The sequence below is a fragment of the Solanum verrucosum genome, unplaced genomic scaffold (genome assembly GCF_900185275.1).
Source record: "Solanum verrucosum unplaced genomic scaffold, falcon-dt-bn FXZP01000049.1, whole genome shotgun sequence".
NCBI lineage: Eukaryota > Viridiplantae > Streptophyta > Magnoliopsida > Solanales > Solanaceae > Solanum > Solanum verrucosum.
Genome location: NW_026020221.1, coordinates 9,822,014 through 9,842,388, shown reverse-complemented (window position 1 = coordinate 9,842,388; position 20,375 = coordinate 9,822,014). Strand labels below are relative to the sequence as shown.

The 20,375-nt window shown below is 35.2% G+C and overlaps 2 protein-coding genes across 3 annotated transcripts; one reads left to right on the top strand and one right to left on the bottom strand.

Annotated features, from left to right (window-relative positions):
* The first annotated feature begins 506 nt into the window (after positions 1-506).
* On the top strand, positions 507-6,863 carry LOC125830984 (methyl-CpG-binding domain-containing protein 2-like). 2 transcript variants are annotated; one of them, XM_049510180.1, is made up of 5 exons: positions 507-709; positions 4,835-5,504; positions 5,627-5,680; positions 5,754-5,893; positions 6,562-6,863. In XM_049510180.1, exons 2-5 carry the CDS (start codon positions 4,861-4,863, stop codon positions 6,717-6,719), a joined length of 996 nt encoding a protein of 331 aa, XP_049366137.1. In that variant the 5' UTR covers positions 507-709; positions 4,835-4,860; the 3' UTR covers positions 6,720-6,863. The 2 variants fall into 2 exon arrangements, with proteins under 2 accessions (XP_049366137.1, XP_049366136.1); XM_049510179.1 differs by lacking the exon at positions 6,562-6,863 and having other exon boundaries at positions 533-607; positions 5,754-5,946.
* A 6,750-nt stretch (positions 6,864-13,613) lies between these two features.
* LOC125830960 (auxin response factor 19-like) lies at positions 13,614-20,172 on the bottom strand. The gene is made up of 14 exons (XM_049510149.1): positions 19,903-20,172; positions 19,746-19,816; positions 18,935-19,047; positions 18,294-18,392; positions 18,140-18,196; positions 17,866-18,021; positions 17,694-17,778; positions 17,503-17,593; positions 17,177-17,341; positions 16,854-17,052; positions 16,631-16,769; positions 14,626-16,418; positions 14,345-14,535; positions 13,614-14,248 (listed from the first exon to the last, which is right to left on the bottom strand). Exons 2-14 carry the CDS (start codon positions 19,795-19,797, stop codon positions 14,107-14,109), a joined length of 3,282 nt encoding a protein of 1,093 aa, XP_049366106.1. The 5' UTR covers positions 19,798-19,816; positions 19,903-20,172; the 3' UTR covers positions 13,614-14,106.
* Between the last annotated feature and the right edge of the window lie 203 nt (positions 20,173-20,375).

Genomic DNA, 20,375 nt, shown 5'->3' with positions numbered 1-20,375 from the left:
CTCGTTTTGAACGAAAGGGCACCAATACTAGTATATCGTAGTAAAAATAAATAAATATAAAAGGTGAAATTGATTGTTCTAATCCTATTTATGATCGGGATGTCCTCGGTTTGAACGAAACGACGTGAATATTAGAGTATCATAGTAAAAATAAATAAATATAAAACGTGAATTAATTGTTTTATTCCTATTTATGATTGGAATATCCTCATTTGAACGAAACGACACCAACATTTAAATATTGAGTGAAAATAAATAAATAAATATAAAAGGTAAAATTGATTGTTCTAATCCTATGTATGATTGGGCAATCCTCGTTTTGAACGAACGACGCGAATATTAGAATACCGTAATAAAATTAAATAAACACAAAAGGTGAAATTGATTGTTTTATTCCTATTTATGATCGGAATATCCTCGATTTGAACGAAACGACGCGGATATTAGAATATCAATGGTGGTAGAATAGTAAATAAACATTTTATTTATTATTTATCATTTAGTTTTGCAATAAAAAGTTAGTACTTAAATTCAGCTGAGTTCTTCTTCTCTGCGTGTGTGTCTCTCACTTCCCAAGGAGAACAAAGATATTGCAGTCTTTTAATCTGTAAGTAACATATATTTTCTTGCATACAACTCAAAGGGAATTTACCCAAAACCGTTGATTCTTGGATGATGCTGGCTTAGATCCCTTTGTTTCTGATTTTGGGTATATTTCTTTGCTCTATGGTTTATGCATTTTTTTTTCTTAAATATATAGATGTTTTTGCTGCTGTGTGTTGGAATGCATGTGGATCGGGTTAATTGTTTTGATAAGTTTAGTGGTAGATTCATTTGATTTATGTGAATGGGTTTCAATCTGTGTTATGGATTTTTTTTTATTTTGTCCAGAATTGAATTTAATGATTTGAGGTATTTCTTTGTTTGATTTTGTGTCATTTTGTTGTATCTATGTTGTTTAAGAAATCAAGATTGTTGAGTATTTGGAAGTTGTTGATAAATCTTAAGTTTTTTTTAAAAAGGGATTTTTTATTTCTACATTTTCTGCCAATGCTTTAGTTTGATTGTTCTTGTTTTATCGGATTTTTGGTTCCTTCTTAGGTGAATTTTTCTTCTCTATTTTTTCATGTGATGCCCTTTTCTTTTAATTTGGAAAATTGGTTCTACTTTGAATACACATGGCCTGTGGAAAATTAGGGTTTTGTTTTCAATTTAGGGTTCAATAAAAGTAGGTGTTTATTAATGGAATCTTGAGTTTGTGGTCACTTAATTGCTATGATGCTCAAACTCTTGTAGAATCCCGCGGGGTGCGTGTTGGATCCTCAAAACTAGTAGTTGTGCTTGGTTATATAAATTCACAACACGATAAACAAACCAATTAAGCTACGTTGCTTGGATTCTCGAAAAATGTTTCCGCATCTGCGTCGGATCCTCAAAAATACGTGTATTTTTTAGGATCCGAGGCAGATGCGACGATATTTTTGGGGAGTCCGAGCAACGTAGTTTAATTGGTTTGTTTTTTGTGTTGTGAAGTTATATAACCGAGCACAACTAGCTTGTGACTAAGGCATAGTTATTGTTCTTCTTCATTGTATTTTAGGTGCTAGACTATTGTGTGTGCAACAAGATGATGACATTCACTAGTTCTGATAAAAACAATTTGCAGATATAGAGGTATGTAGGTAATTTGCTTGGAATCTATGAAAAATCCGTTAGCCTTCTGAACTAGTTGTTGAATTAACAACACATTCACCTAGTTCAGTTGCACGAACCAAGTGAATGTATAACTATTAGTACTATACAACCTGAAAAAGTTCTCTCCTAGTTTAGTCTTTTTTTATAGTTATGTCCTCACCTAGATTAGTCGCGTTCACTTAATGCGATCGAGGCGTTCCGTCTTTAACAATTACTTTTCTTACTCTTTTGTCGGAAGAAGGAGCGGCTGATTAGTACTCTTAAGAAAAAGGTATGAACAAAAATGGGAACCCAAAATAGCTAAGCTAGCACATTGATACCTTTTGTTGTGTAGTTATTGTACCTAAGTTCCATCAAGCCACAAACTAGCATAGCTACTCTGGATATATCTTCTAACTAGAAAAGACACTTTTACTTGGGATGTAACTTGTCTAGTTACATTTGTTTTACCGTTCTTTAATTTTGAATAGTCTATCAAACTGATAATTCCTTATTTTCGGGAAATTGAATGCTAGTAAAATGATTCAATAATATATTCAAATATTTGATTTTACAAGTTACATGAAAAGGAAAGAGTTTATCAATAACATAACAATTCTTTATTGTTATAGTGCATGAGATCGTGTTGCGAACAATCATAGTATGACCTTTTATCTAATATAAATTTCAGAAAGTACATCTAACGTCCCTTTCGCCTTACCATTATCATGTCTGATAGGGATTGTGTATCCATAGATTTCACCTGCATTTGTGTTTCCATCAATTCGGACAGTCTTTAAATAATGTTCGTGTTATATAGAAATAGTTGTCTCACCTTCCTTTTCAACTAATGGTAAACATTGTTTTCTGTGTATTGAACTTGACTTGGGTTCACTAGAATAAAGATAATTTGTGGCTCGTATGGATAGATTTCTTCATAAAAATAAGTATTGGGAAGAAAGTCCTTTCTAAGGTCGTAAAATATTAAACAGGTATTTTATGGGATGTTAGTGAATTTTTCCATCTTAAATAATTATGTTTTCGAATGACATCTCAATAAAATTAGTAGTCTAAAATTAAATTTTAATAAGAGATCTGAAGTATATACACATACCCAAACAAAAGTAATAATTTTGTGTAGCTTTTTTTATCTTTTTCATACTTGTTTTTAGTGTAGTATTCTTAACAAACCTAAAACCTTTAACTTCACATAGTAATATTATAATTTATAATATTAAGGATTAATTCAAGTTAATAAGATGTTAATAATGTGTTGCATTGCACTAGCTTGGATGTTTTTGTAAATAATTTATTTATTAGTGTGAAGATTTGAATAGTTTAATTCAAAGTTCTAAAATATTATATTAACGTACATAGTTTTTTTTACTTTAAATTTTGTACATTCTTCAATATTGTCCAAACAAATAAAAGGGTGAGCAGCCCTTGAGGTTTGTTAGGAAGCTCTCCTTAATGAACTTAGTTTTTGATATTATTGTAAGGAAAGATGCTTGAAAGATTATCCACTTTGTGGGAGTGGCATCTCCTAGGAACTTGAGTCTGGACTCTTGTACTCATTTTGCTTCCACTGGATGCCATTAATGCCTTACTTTATTAAGAAGAACTTTAGGCTCTAGACTTTAAAAGAGTTGTTTTAGGTCTGCTGTTTGAACCCAAAATATGGCTTACCGTGAGCAAAGCTCAGATTCAATTGGTTGATGGACTTATCTGCTTAAGATTTATAACCAACAAAACCTCCTAAAACAGCTGCTTTAGCCATTTTTTATGATTGAAACAAAAGCTTCTATCTTTGAGTGTCAAGTAGTCCCGGTGTTGGGTGATTCTTGTACATCAATGATCAATTAGTTAGACCAACTTTCCAATGTGACCTGGCTGTGATTTATTTGCTTTCGTGATGACTTAGGAAGTGTTTTGTTTGGGAATATCTCATGTCAACTTTATCGTTTGTTCAACATAAATACTATTCTTATATTTCTGATAAGCAATAGTATTCCTAACTAGTGGTTCAAACTATTTCCTTTGCTGCTTTATGAATGATTTCATTCCCCATAACATCAGTTTCCTTTCATGGTTGTCAAGATCTCCTGTGGCTGTAAGGCATTTAGTTGAGTAGTTTCAAAATTTAATTTTTCTTGCTACAAATATCATATGTGGTCTCTCGTAGCTTATCTGGTCAGTTGGGGAACTTGATAAGATATTGCCTTCTATATATTAACTCTGATTAATCTTCTTGTAGAACTTTCAGTTATTAACGATATTTGGTTTTATTGGTCTGCCATTCGTTTTATCTTGTATTTGTTAGGTGATTTTAAGGCGTTTAGAAGATTCCTGTACTTTGAATGCCCGTAGGAATTAAATTAGAATTTTTTTTGAAAGGATTTTTGTGTATAATGTGTGTGTGTAATATTTTAGCATTCAAGACCCTGCACATGTTCAATTGAATCTTCTTGTTTACAAATTTGCTCCTTGTACCAGATGGGCACATTTGGATATGGAGAAATTTTTGATTACTAGCAGTCTGGCCTTTTTAATTTGATTTATAATTGCGCTCTATTATAACTTTTGATGGCTTGGTATAGAGAACTCCCTTTCAGCCTTTATTTTACCAAGGGAAAAAGGACAATATACCCCCGAACTATCGTAAATGGTATGCAGCTACCCTCCGTCATACTTTTGGGACATTGGTGCCCCTGCCGTCTAAAAACTAGAGCATATATGCCCTTCACTCTAACGGAAGACTAAATAGGGACACGTGGCGCAATCTTATCCGTCAATAAATGTCGGATCGGTGGATAAGATTATTATACGTGTATGTCCGTTAGTATAAAGGGTATATATGCTCTAGTTTTTGGACGGCAGGGGCACCAATGTCCCAAAAGTATGACGGAGGGTATCTACATACCATTTACGATAGTTCGGGGGTATATTTATCCTTTTTCCCTATTACCAATGCAAACAGGGACTCCATTTTTAGATGTGTGGAACCTTTGGTTAAATAGGGTAAAGGTGTTTGTTTTGTCATTTCTGATCTATGCTATTCACTGTTTGAGGAGTTCTCTTGTCAAATAAATTGTGTTTTCTTTCTTTGGACAATTTTGTTCACTATATTGTCCAATAAACCGTGTTTGCTTTTCTTGGACAGTTCTATTCATAGTTAGATTTGATTGGATGGAGCGAGATCATCTGGACCTTGCGAGCCCTGGAAAAGCAGATCATAATGATAGTTATGGTTCTTCAGTTGCTAGTCGCGGTGATAATATGAAGCATGAGCCAAAAGATTCGAGAAGCTCTGCGCGTGCTGGAGGGATTGGAACTTCTAATCAGAATCATAAAGATGTTGCTGCTTTAGCAGAAGAAGAAGAACATGACTCAGATGATGAGGATAACCACAGTGAAGATGCTCAAAAACAGTTGGTGCTTTACGATCCTGCTGCAGTTGGTGCGGGCGAAATTGCACTTGACGCTGATCCTATTAATTCTCAACCTCGACGAAACTCCTTTCCCAATTACGCATCTAGGATTTTGCCATCTGTAGGGGCATTTACTGTGCAGTGCGCTAACTGCTTTAAATGGAGGCTTATTCCTACGAAGGAGAAGTATGAGGAGATAAGAGAACACATTTTGGAACAGCCTTTTTATTGTGAAACTGCTCATGAGTGGCGTGCTGAACTATCATGTGATGATCCTCCTGATCTTACTCAAGATGGAAGTAGGCTCTGGGCTATTGACAAGCCTAATATTGCTCAGCCCCCTCCTGGGTGGGAACGTCTTTTAAGAATCCGAGGTGAAGGAGGCACTCGGTTTGCTGATGTGTACGTTTCTTGCATTCCTTCACTCCTTTTTACATTAGTACGTTTTAAAGTGCATATATGATTCTTCCTGTTTTAAGTCGAGGATGACAGCCCATATAACATTTTTTGGTCACGATTTACAGGTATTATGTTGCGCCATCTGGAAAGAGACTTCGTTCCATGGTTGAAGTTGAAAAGTAAAATACAAATTTGAATCTGTATTTTCTTCTCATATCCCTCACCGTTTTGATCAATGCTTTCTCTTCTTAGGTACTTGCAGGAACACCCAGACTATGTAGCACAAGGTGTAAGTATGTCCCAGTTTTCTTTCCAGATCCCAAGACCTCTGCAGGATAACTATGTTAAGAAGCGGCCTTATCGTCCAGCACTACCTGATGAAAATGAGCCTGGTATGTCAGGACCTTTTGAACCTCTTGATCCTCTATAGACATGGTTCATTAAGCATGCTTAAGTTAAACACTTGTACCATTTGTGATGAATTGATTAAAGCTAGTAATTGCATGAATATAGTTGATGCTGGAAAAAAAAAAGGAAGTATTGCTGCTGTCTTGTCTCTTTCACTTTGATCAGGTTTTCATGGCTGCAGAACTATTTGAAAAGAAAGTTAACAGGTGCTACCCCACCCCCCACCCGCCAAGTAAGATAGAGACTCTGCTATAGGGGATAATGAAAGAATTGCTTTTACATTACTAACTGTTCCGATTTGAGTCGAGTCACTGGAAGCTTGTCTTAGGTATAATGAATCTTCTGAATCATTATGTGGTTTTTTTGCCTTAAGCATTCAGCAAACCTGGGCTGAATTGCGTGATTGATTGATTTTCCTTCACCCCTTTGTGTAATATAAGTTCATAAGCAAAGATAAGTCCATATTGATTGCGTGATTTCATCAAGTTTCTAAATGGCATCACCTTGAGACAGCTGCTGGATATAAAGATCTGTGTTTATGTATATATCTTTGTTCCTGAGTGGTTGTGCCATCACTTTAGTCTAATTATTGCCTAATCTTGGCAGTGTTATAAACTTGTCACTGACTGAAACACATTTGTAACTATGACAGTTAATCGCATAACATGGATTGCTGACAATGGTGATACAGATTTACGGCTTGGTATGCCAGGGCCTCCTCTCTTTGAACCTCTGAGCCAATCATTCAAGAAAAAGAGGACTCCTTCTAAACGAATGAGCAATGCTGATGCAGCGTGTAAGTCAAGTTAGGAGAGTCTTATTTTTATTTGTATATGATCTGGTGAAATCTCTCTGGATTCCTTTTTATGTAAGCTGAAATTGAACAAACTGAGCATAGACTTGTACCTATGGAAATGTTTCTGGAAATATGGCCTTGACCAAACTTTGTGTTTTTGATGAGCTTGCCTCAAGTTGATATGTTTTGTTGTTTCCAGAATTAGGTAATGTGAAGGAGTTACTCTTCTTAGGTTTACTTGAAATGTTTTCATGTTTCCTTCAGTTAACTGGCTGGTCATGGATTTTTCATGTCCAAATGTGTATTGTAGAAATGTTGCATCCCTTACCTCTAGGGCTGAAAAAATGAGCTGTTTTGGCTCGGCTGACGAGCTGAACCAATAGATGAGTCAATGACAAACTCTGTCCGAAGCTTACTTGGGCTAAATGACGGGTCATAACCCAATGCATCAACGCCGCCTAGGAGAAATCAACAATGGCAGCAACAACCTTCAGGCAATGAACTACGATATCGTCACTTAGCAAGAGTTTGTTGCTCATAGTTCCATAAAAATCTCCAAGCACATGCCAACTATGATGGACATCTAAACCAACAATAAAAACTTGGCTTAAATCATTTGTGGCCCCTTAAAGTTGTTCACAACTGAGGCTAGTACCTATTGAATACTTTTATCTATTTAAACTTTGTTTCTATTAGACACTTTTCGGTAATCAACAAAACATGTAAAGTGCGTGTGACACACTCTCGATGACATGACAAAATACTTAATGAAAAGACGACATGTGACAAGTGGGCCCCAAAAATTATAGATTTTTAAACTTTAAAAAATAAAATTTATTTCAAATACATTTCAATCTTTTTTTCTTATATATAAAAATATTGAAAATAATAACACATACTACCCAGCCCCATGCTACCCCACCCCCACGCTAACCCACCCCCTTTCTTCTTCATCTTCTTCCCTAATCCCTGCAACATTTCATTTCTAAACCATAATAAAACTCAATATCTTATCAAATTATTTATCGATTCAGTTTTTTTTTTAAAAAAAATCATACCTAATACGTGAGAGAAATATATAGAGAGAGACACATACAAGAATGATGAAGAAACGGAATTTGTTGTTGGATAATCATTTCAAGATCGATTGCAAAAGAGAAATCAAGAGGACTCAAATTAATTTTATCGAATTCTTTGATATTATTTTTTATAAGTTAAATGGGTTTACATTTTAATTTTAAGTGGTGATGTTTGTTTGAAGATGGCAGGAAATGGAGCTATCGGCTAATTTTTTTACTCCAATGTCCAAAAATCTTCTTTCTTCTTTCGTTTTTGAAGATCCAATGCAGTTGTCTTTGAAAACCTAGTTGAGGTGAAGAAGACGACTGAAAGCGGGGGTGGGGGGCTTCTTTTTTTTTGCGATTAAAAAAAATTATTGGTTTAAAAAATATCCAAAAAAAATCCTTTAAGTCATTTACGATGATAAGAATCAATGGAAGAAGTAAAAGTGAAGTTTTCTTGAAAAAAAATAATACGATTTTAGAAATCTTCACGCGCCAAAGGAAAGTGAAAAACACTTTTTCTGCCATATCAACATTTTGTGTTTAATAGGTATATATTTTGAACAATTGAGGTGTTCAATAGGTACTAACCCTAGTTGAGGTGTTTAATTGAAATATACGGACAACTTCAAGGGGCTGCAGATGACTTAAGCCTAAAAACTTGGATTGTTGAATCTAGAGTCATTCATCATATTACATTGGCTTAAGTCATCAACCGCCCCTTAAAGTTGTCCGCATAATTCACTTAGACATCTTAACTAAGATTTGTACTTATTGAACACCTAAATTGTTCAAAACATGTATCTATTAAACACAAAATGCTGATATGACAAAAAATGTGTTTTGCATTTCCCTGAAGCGCGTGAAAAGATTCAAAATAGTGTCTTTTTGAAATTTTTTTACATTTTTTCTTCTTTTATTGACACTTGGCATTATAATTAACTTAAAAACAATTTTCTTCTTTCATTTACACTTTTTTCAAAAAAGAAAAGGACCCCACTCCCTACCTATCATCTTCTTCATACTTTAGTTTGCAAAACTTTTTTCATTTTAGCTCCAACATTGTTTTTCTTTCTTTTTTATAAAAAAAGGAATATTATTTCTTCCAAATATGAAGATAAATGAAAATCAACTATGAAGATTCAGATTTGAAAGGTATGATTTATTTCAAATCTCATAAAAATAAGGAACAAATATGAAGAAGAAGAAAGAAGATAAATGATTTTTACCTATAAAAAAAGTTAGCTGATATTTGTTTATCACAATTTTCGAACAAAGATTTTTACTCAAATTCATATATAAACCCATTAAACTTATCAAAAATGACATTCAAAAATTTGAAAGAATTAATTTTTGAGCTATCAATTTCATTTTGTCATCGATGTAGAAATGAATAATCGCCGGCAAAATTTTCTTTCTTCTTCACTCTTTGTATGAAAATGTATATATTTCTTTTTTAAAAGCTAATCTTCAAGTTATTTGAAAAGAATTAGGTTTTGTGATTTGAGAAAGAATGTGTTTGGGAAGAAGATGAAGATGAAAGGGGGTTGGGTAGAATAGGTTGACATTTTCATTTTTTTCTTTTTCTTTTTAAAAAAATTAAATATAAAAAGTGTTTGAAATAATTTTAAACAAAATTATTTTTTTAATAATTTTCGGGGCCCATTGCCACATGTTATTTTTTAATTAGCCATTTTGCCACGTCACCGCAAGTGTATCACACACTCTTCATATATTTTGCTGATTATCAAAAAATGTGTAATAGGAACAATTTTTGAATTGGTAAAAGTGTTCAATAGATACTAGTCTTAGTTGAGATGTCTAAGTGAATTATGCGGACAACTTTAAAAAGCCGCTGATCACTTAAGCCTATTACATTTGATGCTCATAGGTCATAGCCTAACTACTACACAAGATTATCACGATCCCAAAAAGGTCAATGTGTAATGGTAATACCATATCAATTTTCCACGTTGATAACACTAATTTATGTGCATTAGATTATCAATTTACCTTAATATTATGTGTGCCCCTACCATAAAAAGAAATTTTATCTCAGTCTCACAATTTTATTGTGACAATCAAATATCTATTAAATTTTCTTCTTTTCATTTTCTTGTGAAGGTTCTGACTACGGAGGCGTCTTTGATATGTGGACAAAGTAAAAGTGGACTTTATAAAGGGCCATCGGGCAGTACAAGCATCCATCCTCAATGCAATTTGGTCATTTTAAATAAACTAAGCTTTTGCATAAGTTTTCTTTTTTATTTTCAGATTCAAAAACTATTTCAGTCTGTAATTATTGTTGTTCAAATAAGATGTATAGGTTACCGTTTTTAGCAAACAACCTTTACAAATAACACAATGATTTATGGAAACATTCTCTGGTGTTATCTGTTAATAAAAAAATGTTATTACATTTTATTTGTTGATCATTTTTCAAAATATATGTGGTTATATGTTAGTTTGCACTACCTAGTATTTACTCCAAATTCACTTATGAGTAAAACAGGTTGTCTAACGTGTTCCAACGTAACAGTTAGAACAATAATTAAAGAACACAATATTTTTACGTGAAAAACACCTGGCTAAAAAGGTGTAAAAACCCGTGACATGTACCCCTATAGAATTTAATTTCAACTTCACTAAATCATTGAGCCTCAACAGAAAACAGATTACAAACTTTGCAACCTACGGAACTAACTCTAATTCCTTAACTTCAAGTTATAGATTTAGATTACAACTCTTACAATCCTAGGAACTAGGGGTGTCAAATGGGCCGGTTGGGTTGAAATTAGAGAAATTAAAATGGGTTGAAATAGAAATCGGGTTGGGTCTTGACCCGCCCAAGTTTAGTTTGGGCTCAAACGGGTTGGGTCTCGACCTGCCCAATTTGACCCAATTAATCTCAATAATTTTAACATAGTGATATTTAACTTTTATAATCACAATGCGAATTTCAGCTCAAGATTTTTTTTTAAAAAAGTAACAAATGGATAGATAAATCCTAAAAGATGTTAAATAGATAATAATTCATACCTTTAATATACGAAGACATCTTAGTAAAGACTTTTAAAACGGGTTGAAATTGGAGATTGAATTGGGCTCAATTGAGGATTCTCTTGAAATGGATTAGGCTTGAATGGGTTGAGATTGAACCCAATTCAAATTATCTTGAGCCCAACCCTTAAAATTCTGGGCGGGTTACCTATGTTTGGGTTCATTTTTGACACCCCTACTAGGAACTAACTCTAATTTCTAACCTTCAAGTTATGAATTCAGATTACAACTCTTGTAATCCTAGGAACTAAATCTAAATCCTAAACTTCAACACAAACCTCCCAAGGTATGTGTTCCCAATTCTTCAAGTTATCTCAACCTGAAGACAACACTAATAATTCAGTTTATAACTCACTGAACTAAGATTACATCAAGACTCAATGACTAGGTTATTCAATGTGTTCCTTAGATGTGTTCCTTCTGTTCGCTGGCAGCACTTGCGAAGTCAATTTTTCAATTGTTCTTTTTGCTCGGTAAGTGTACAAGTATTCTAGACGGCTTCACCTCTATTTAAACCTCTATTTAAGCACAATTCTTCATAGAGTTATTGTTCACTTCAAACTCCTCATTGACTTGAATTCTCTTAACTTAGAGTTCTACTTCAAGTGAGACTCCTTCCTCAATTCAAACTCCTTGCTTCTTTAGACTCATTCTTCAAATCAAATCCATTAATTCTTCTATGTTATAGTTAAACTTCAACTCTTCAATTCAACACTCATTTGAAGAGTTCTACTTCAAGTGAGACTCCTTCTTAGTTCAAACTCCTTGCCTTTTTAGACTCCTTCAAATCAAACTCATTGATTCTTTCTCTTCCGTTCATCACTTGTTTGTTTCTTTGTGTTTTATCACGAAATTAACATTATCCATTTCTTAATCTGCACTCTTGTCTTTATTCATTTTAAAACCTTTTCCAAATTTAACTGTTCGTGACAATGTACCTTTAGACTAAATTGACTGACAAATTTCATTTTTCTTTGTCAATCATCAAAATTGCATAAATTTCAACATTATACACATTAAAATTTGAGCATGAAGTTGTCGAAGTTTTCAAAAGTTTACATCCCTTGAAATATAAATTTTTCCGGTCTATATAGATGGTGGTGATGAATTTGAAAGACTATCCTCATATTTAAAAACGTAAGGTATTGAACACTTAGTATCCCCTCTTAATACGGCGACAAAAAGTAGCTTTAATTGAACAGAACACCAACATGTTATTGAAATTGTCAAAGACTCTATTACACCAAGCTTCCCTTCACTCCAAATTTTGATGTTTTGTTTGTCACTAAACAATCTTATCTCATAAACAGGTTAACTACACCAAATTTAAAAGACTACTGTCCATATGAAATTATAATATTCAAAGCAGCTCCAAATTATGAATCTATAAAAAAAATTGTATAAATTATAGGAACCACATATTATAAGTACTAAATAACATCCTATCCCTTCTAGTTTTCTATTTACCAAAAATCCCTTAAAAATGATGTTTGCGGGATACATAGCGTTGTGCACAGGATACATTGGTTTGATACATTCCACATAGGGGGATACATAGCGTTGTGTACGGGATACATTATGTTTGATACATTCCACATAGCGGGATACATAACATTGTGCACGGGATACATGCGGGATACATTGTGTTGTGCACGGGATACATAGCGTTTGATGCATTCCACATAGCGGGATACATGCGGGATACATAGGTAAATAAGGGATTTTTGAAATTTTTGAAATAAGTAGGGATAAATGGATATTAAGGTAAGTAAATGAGTGTAGTTAAGTAATTTGTCCAAAAAATTTTGATTGTTTATGCTATCTTTGAATTCGACCTTATGCCAAAAACAAATTAAAGCCCCATTCAACTCCCTGTGTTTATTTGGGGCTCTCTAACAAATATTACGGTCATCAGTATTTTGAAGGCGTTTTATGGTCTTAAGCAAGCACCTCAAGCATGGTATACGAAACTCAAAAAACTATATATTTGATATCAACATGTTTCAATAAGTACACGTTTGACGACTCCTGTTTATTTTTAATAACTCTGGCTTTACAACATATGTGCTTGTTTATGTTGATGACAATATAATTGTTGGCAATCACATTTCTAGTTTATTAATTTGTCTATCCAATCATTTCTCTATTAAGGATCTTGATGCACCAAATTACTTTATGGGAGTTGAGGTCATTCGCACTAGTAATGATATTTTGTTGTCACATCAAAAGTATATTATAATTATTTTTTATCGTTATTTAAAAATGAAAATTAGTGATTGATTTAGTATGATCTTATGTATGATGTATATTATCCGTTAAAAGTGTACATTAAGTTATTCTAGTTTAATTGATAAAATGAGATTAAGAAAGAAAAAAAAAATCATTTTTATTAGTTAAAGTGATTTTAAAAGAAGAAAAACAAGAATAAGATTCTTTAAAAGTAATATTTTTATTAGGAGTTTAAAAAGAAAAGAAATAATATGTATATTTGGAAAAGGGTATTTTTTATCCATTTAGTAATAATAGGGCATTTCTACCAAGCTATTAACGGCAAGAGTATTGACGATAAGGGCATGTTTAGATCAAACTATAAACGGAGGACATTGTTGTTCGTTTCACCCTTTTCCACTAAAAGAATGATTCTATATTGTGTACTCTTTTTTCTTGTTAAGATTTTTGTCACTTAGTTTGAGTTTTTCCATTGAAGCTCATATGACTTTAACGAGACACATTATTTATTAATGGAGACTCAAAGGGAAAAATATATGTATACATTGGAAAAGCTCATAGGGGAAGCTTAGTGAAAAAACTTTTCTCCTATAAATAAGGTGTGAACCATATCCATGTTGTACAACAATCAAAAGCAATAAAATCTCTCATTCTGTCTAAATCATTTTCTCTTATAGAAAAGAGTATATTTACATTACTATACACTCTGATATATCAAGCCTTGTGGAAGGAACTATCAAAGGAACAAGAGAAGTTGGGATCCACCATACTTCTATTGCCTTAACAACTATGCTAGAGCACATTACCCTTTAGCAGCAATGGTGATGACTTCCCTTACTAACTTTTTTCTCTTATCAAAGATTAGCATCAGCTTTGTTACATCAAGGGATCGTTAAATATACCAAGATCCCATGAAGAGCTAGCAGCTGGCTTGTTTACTGTACTGTGGTGTATACTAGAAGGAAAAACTTTGGTGGAGCAACTGACTTCCTAGAAGCTATATTTGTGTGAGTTTCCAGCTTCAAAAGAATTGTTAACAACTTTAACCTTGCTATAATGACACATCTCCCGCGTCTGAACTGCTACAATCTTGGTTTTGAAGGACACTACCCCCAAAATCTCCATCCAAGCTCATTTGTTGAACTTCTTGTGGAGAAAGAATTTTGATGCAGCGGACACAGCTCACGAATTCCCTGTAAGACATCATATGAAAGTATAGAATATGTAAGTCATCAGAGGACATATGACTCTTCTATTCTGATAAAAGCATTTATAGTTTATGGACTTACTCCCAGGGGTCATCACCAACCAGGAGAACATCCTTTTCGTGATCAACATACACAAGCTTCCATCCTATTCTTTGTCTGTCCTCCAGTTGTCCCTCTATACCAAATCTACGAGCCAAATCTAGTTTAAGTTCCTCATAGCCTGAGTACCGTGTGATATCAATTGATCTTCCTACCGCACCACGCTTGTACACCTTTAAGAGAAAAGATGCAGAAAAAGGTTATAAACTCTCTAAGAAACAACGAGAGGGGATTAAATGAACTACTTTTTTGAGGCTACCAACCTTGGTATATGTCCGCAAACAAGGCAGTTGAGGTGGTGGCTCCCAGGCGCCTCTATCCATGAAGCTACCATCATTGATAGTAGAATCAATTGAATTAAAGGCGACATACTCAGAAGCCATTGAGGCCAAGAGTTCAGGCTGTGCTTCCTTGGGGTTCTCATAGCTGGAGAGCATGCCGCCTCCTGATGAGAGATTGTCTGAGAAATCCTTCCTTGATCCCATTGAGCTTTTAGTGATCAAAGGATCAGGTATCATAGGCAGTCCTAACTGATTATTGTTCATGTTTGCTGCTCCAAAAGCTACATTGTTTCTCGGGTCACCCTGAACTTCTCCATCTGGACTATCTCTGAATATCAATGGCTGAGAACTGCAAGATAATGGGTCTGTAGCAGTATGCTGCAATTGAACATCATTTTGGGAAAGGCAAGCTGAAGTTGCTGAAGACGAACTATCCAAATAATCAAACTGTATTCCTGAAGTGTTAAGAGTTTGAGGTGCCAAAAACCCATGGTTCTGGCTCTTGGAGACGACGTTTACTGAAGGTTTAACATCAGACTTTGGCTGCAGGTTGTTATTAGCAGACATAACTTCTAAGGGTCCAGAACAGTGGGTCATTTCATCCCGTGCACCTGTAATTCGACCATTCATATTTGGCTGAACTACACTGTGACAGTTGTTAGTGGAAACCGAGGTGGACCATGATGGGACATCATCAATTACCACAGACTGCCCTCCCCCTGCAGTTCCTGTTAAATTACTGCCGTTTGTGGAAAGCTGATAAGACGTTCGGGGTAGAGAGTAGTTAACTGGTCCAGATAGGTCTGACAGGTTTCCAGATTGCTGCTGCTGAAGCTTTGGTTGCTGAGTTGGCTGGGAAAACCGAAGATTGGATGGGCTATTTATTCTCGTCATTTGCTGCTGAACAACTTGCGAGTGAGGAAGTGAAGTGGACATGGTTTGAGACGCATCCAACATTTGGTTTGTCGCAAGTGACCTGGAAAAGTTCTGTGATGCATCCATGAGCTGCTTCTGGTGATCCTGGATTGGCCCAAGTTGTGAAGGTTGCTGTAATCCAGATTGTTGTGCTAGAAGTGATTTTTGTTGTTGATGCAGTTTCTGTAGCATTTGAAGCTGTGCTTGGTTATCAGAGAAATGCTGTTGTTGGTTAACTGGATCTGGGGGCTGGGATGGCATGAAACTTTGCTGCTGAGTCTGACTCAGAATCTGTTGCTGTGGTAGGCTCTGGGGGAGGTTTCTCTGCAGCTGGTTTTGATTTTGAACTGATTGTTGCGGCGGAAGAACATTCTGAGATTGCACAAGACTCTGCGCTTGCATATGTTGTGTGTGAACTTGGGTTGTAGGCAGTGACTGATTAGTTAGATTTTGTCTTGATTGCTGACTGACATCAGATAACTGTTGCTGCGATTGCATAATGGAGTCTAACGGGTTCAGTGTTGCTGCTGGTAACTTCTGGAGCTGGTCAAGCTGTTGGTTTGGCCTATGGGCATTATTGAACTGCAAGTTGTGCTGCATTTGCTGCTGCTGAAATTGAGGTGCTGCCATACCTATCTGGCGTGATAGGTCTGCTCCAGCAAGGCTTTGTAGGGCAGAACCAGATAGGGTATTCATATAGTTGGGGATCATCGGGTTAGCCAGAGAAGGATTCTTCTGCATGTTCATCCATTGGATTAAGCTAAGACCAGGCAGACCTTGAGGATCCGTCATGCCAAAATCATCACCAAGCCATGGCATTGTCCTCTTGAACATGCCGTCCATATCAGAATAATCACCATCTGCAACAAGTAATAATTCTCTACCGCATAAGAAATTTAGGAGTTTAACACTTTACATATGCCAATGATTGTTCAGTTGAAAACATCCTTTTATCATATGTATCTTTCATATTACCCGTAAACATGAGCTTATCAGAAACTTCACTATTCAATGACCACAACAAAGGTAACTTGGACTTCAAAGATAGGCTAAGAAAGGATTGTGCAACTACCTGGCATTCCGGGTTGCCTTGGACGCTTGGAGCTGAAGAATGGACTTGAACAGATCAAAAATGGTGCTGTTATCGGTTCAATCTCCCAAATAGAGACTCGGTTGATCCTCTCTCCAGCAGTCGACTCATCCCAACCAACCTAATCAAGATTGTTAATGTGTCAGTTGAATAAAATTCCAAAAGCAAAGAGAAAACTAGAGACCAACCACTCCACTTTGTCTACCTGCAAATTCCGCCACTGAGAGTTCTTCCACCTAACTGGATCCAGATCACTAATGCCAGTAATTGTGCCCATATACCTTCTAGTTCCAGATTCTTCTGTCTCAAACATCATACGAAACCGCATACCAAGAGATATTTGACTGCTATAAGTTGCTTTGTAGTACTTTGCTAAAGGAATTACAAATTCAGAAGGACCAGCCCTGTTCATATTAGAGGTAAGACAGTCAGTATCATAATAGAATAGACAGAAATTATCAATATCATTAAAGAATACGTAGCTCTTTAGGTAATTGATACATAGTAAACAAAAATAAGTCCACTGACCTTGGGTTATAGAACACAGTGAAAGGACTGTTGTTTGCAGCTGCATGTGCTGCTGCTGCTAGGATACCAATATGCATACTATCACTTGACAACACTGATGACGATAAGTTGGTAGGCTGCCTGTTTGCCTTTCTAATTCCTAGTAGAAACTGGTGTTTTTCATCCCTATCGACAAACATAAAAGAGTGTCAAGAAAGATTGAAAACAAAAACAAAAAAGTAGGTTCTTTCGAAGCCTAAACATTCTTTATGTTTTACCACGAAATGTACTTGGCTTTCCGTTAGTCTATGGGGATATAACTTATACTACAATTGCTATTGTCATACCTAATAAACAAGACCGAGTCACCTGCAAACAGCCTTTTTCCACTCACGACTAGGCTCCACCCTGTTGTGAGCAAGTGTCTTTTGGGTTGCCCTGAATGATGAAAGATAGGTCAGAAACTGAAAAAATGCATAATTGTCATTCATCTTTGCTCTAGCTCATGAACCCACATATAACTGCCAAATAAACCTACCTCGATAAACATGTCGAAAAGTCCATATGTTATCATGCAAGTCCCTAGCCACAAGTTCTTGAGCAGGTGGTTGCAGAGAGTAATCCTGATAAAAAAAACAAGCAGTGTGTCACAAATAAGATAGAAAAACAACAACTCGAAGCTCTAACTAGAAAATTTTACAAGATCTTACCAGAGGAGGGAATATTTTCTCAGCTGCACGTCGAGGTACAGAGAAACCACCATGAGTGCTTGTATCACTTGCCGTCAAGGTTTTGCAAAAAAATTCTGGTTGTGGTTTATTTGCTTTCATAGACAAATCTGACCTCAATAAGGCCTCCTTGTCAAACTGCACACAAAGACGTTCACGCTAAGTTCTAAATGTAACTAGAACACGCTATACTTGATAAAATGAGAGAAGAAACACCAAAATGAAACCAAAAAGAGAAGGTAGTAAAGAACCATACTGAAGGAACTGGTTGTAGAGTCATTTGAGCATACACTTCATCTGTTTCAGGATCAGCCTAAATAACACAAAAGACAATATATTAACGTAGAACAACAAATACATTAACATAGAACAGGTTTTATCAAGACAAGACAATTCTGAGCTTTACATACATGAAGGGTAACATTGTGCAGAAGACAAATCAACTTTGACGGAAGGTTTGGATAGTTTGGAATTTGGGCTTCCACATCCTTCTTGATAGATGCAGCAACCTGAAAATATACATGCATTAGTAAACAACAAATTATCAGGAGAGTTTGCTTTATTGATCGAGAACGAATCTTTACAGCGATAAGCATATAGCCAATGTTGCACTGGCTAAGTATACCAGCAAGACAAACCCCATTCTAGAACTGATAACTCAACAATCTTTTACTAAGTAGAAAGCAAACACTTGATTAACCATGTCACCATAGAAAAACTCACAAGTCCCACGGCAATAAACATAGAAGCAACACATCTAAGCGGAACATAGCAAAAAAGATATAAACCATGAATTACTAGCAAAAAATGAACACAGACGACATAACACATACCACTAGTAAAATCAACAGTAACAACCACAATATTTCCCATACATGTCACTGAATAAGGCTACTACACCCCACAGCAGCAAGCCAGCCAAACAACATAATAAGGTGAACAATAAGCTGGTGCACCATACTGGCTCATGTTAATAAACAGCCACAAAGATGTATAAACAACAACTACACACAATCTGTAAACAAGAAGGTAAAAGGGTAAAATGAAAGACCTGTTCACTGTGGCCTTGAGGGAAGTAGACAACATGCGTTCCAGCAACAGGCAAGTTAACCAGAGGTCCGGCGCAAGCTTGCCATAGCTCTGGATTTATGCTCTTCTTCTCTCCTGCCAACACAAATCCCTCACCAGTCAATTCACAGCAGTTCATTAGAGCTATAATAGCCTTTGTTCTCAAGAAAATCAAGGACTTATACTATATATATACATCAACAATATAGATCTTTTTTCAACTCAATATAGTTTAACATGCCAATCCACACAAATTGTAACTAAACTAAGCCAGAACTTTTAGTTTATGAGTTTCAAATCACAATATGGTCTTACTTACTAGGTTCTGGATCGATTACTTATACATATTAAATTATTTTAGATTGAGTTCTATTGAACCCGTAGCTCGAATCTAGCTCCACCCCGGAACCTCACAATCACAAAACAACTTCAGCTTGCAAAAGAGAAAAAAGGGTTTTGATAAAAGAGATCTTTTTATAATTCTTGCTAGATTAAAAAGCTATGATAAAGTGATTTTTTTTCTCTCCTCTTTTTAGTATCATATTTTCCTGGAAAATCCATTGAAGAAAATTTTCCAATTTGACTAATACCACAACCCCACGTGTAAACATTTTCTACTCATAACTTTCTTGTCATTGGAGGAAAAAAAGAAATAAAACAGAAAGGGAAATCAAATTTTCCTGGAAAAATCCTAGATAAGAAAATTCTAAAAAGGGAATAAAAGACAAAGAACCAAAAGAAAAAAAAGCTTGTCTTTTTATCTTATAATATGCATAAAAGATAAAGAAATTGACCTTCAGCTGGATTAACATTGCCACCACCGGCACCATTTCCCGGCGTCTTCATTTTCCCTTATTCCGGCGAGCTGAAACAGAGCACCCACAACTTAAAAACCTACCGGAGATTCATCGGAGTTACAGAACTCAATAATGGATCAAACAGTATACTAACTCTTCTTCCTTTACATCCCTGAGGTTAGGCACAGCTGTAAATGGATTCCGGTGACCAGAATAATATTATTCCGGCGAAAGGGTGGCCGGAAAAAGAGAAAAGTTGTAATCTTTTTGATGTTTGGAGTAAGAAAAAAGTGAAGAGGGGGACAAAGAAGCTTTGGAAAAAGGAAGAGATGTTGAGTATTAGAGAGACCAAATGCTGCAATTTTACTTTATAAATTGCCCCCTTTTCTACACTACATCTCCCAGACACAATGTCTTCTTTCCTCTGTAATAATAATAGAACTCTGCTACTGTATAATTTTTTCTCTTTTTCTCTTTTTCTCTTTCACCAAACAAACCTTTTTCAGTATATTTTATATGTATATTTGTATTTGTTTTTGTTTTTCTTGTGATACAAAGCAAAGCAAGTTTTTTCTAGTCCTGTAGTAATCAATTATTATATGTCTGTTTTATATTGTCTCTATCTAT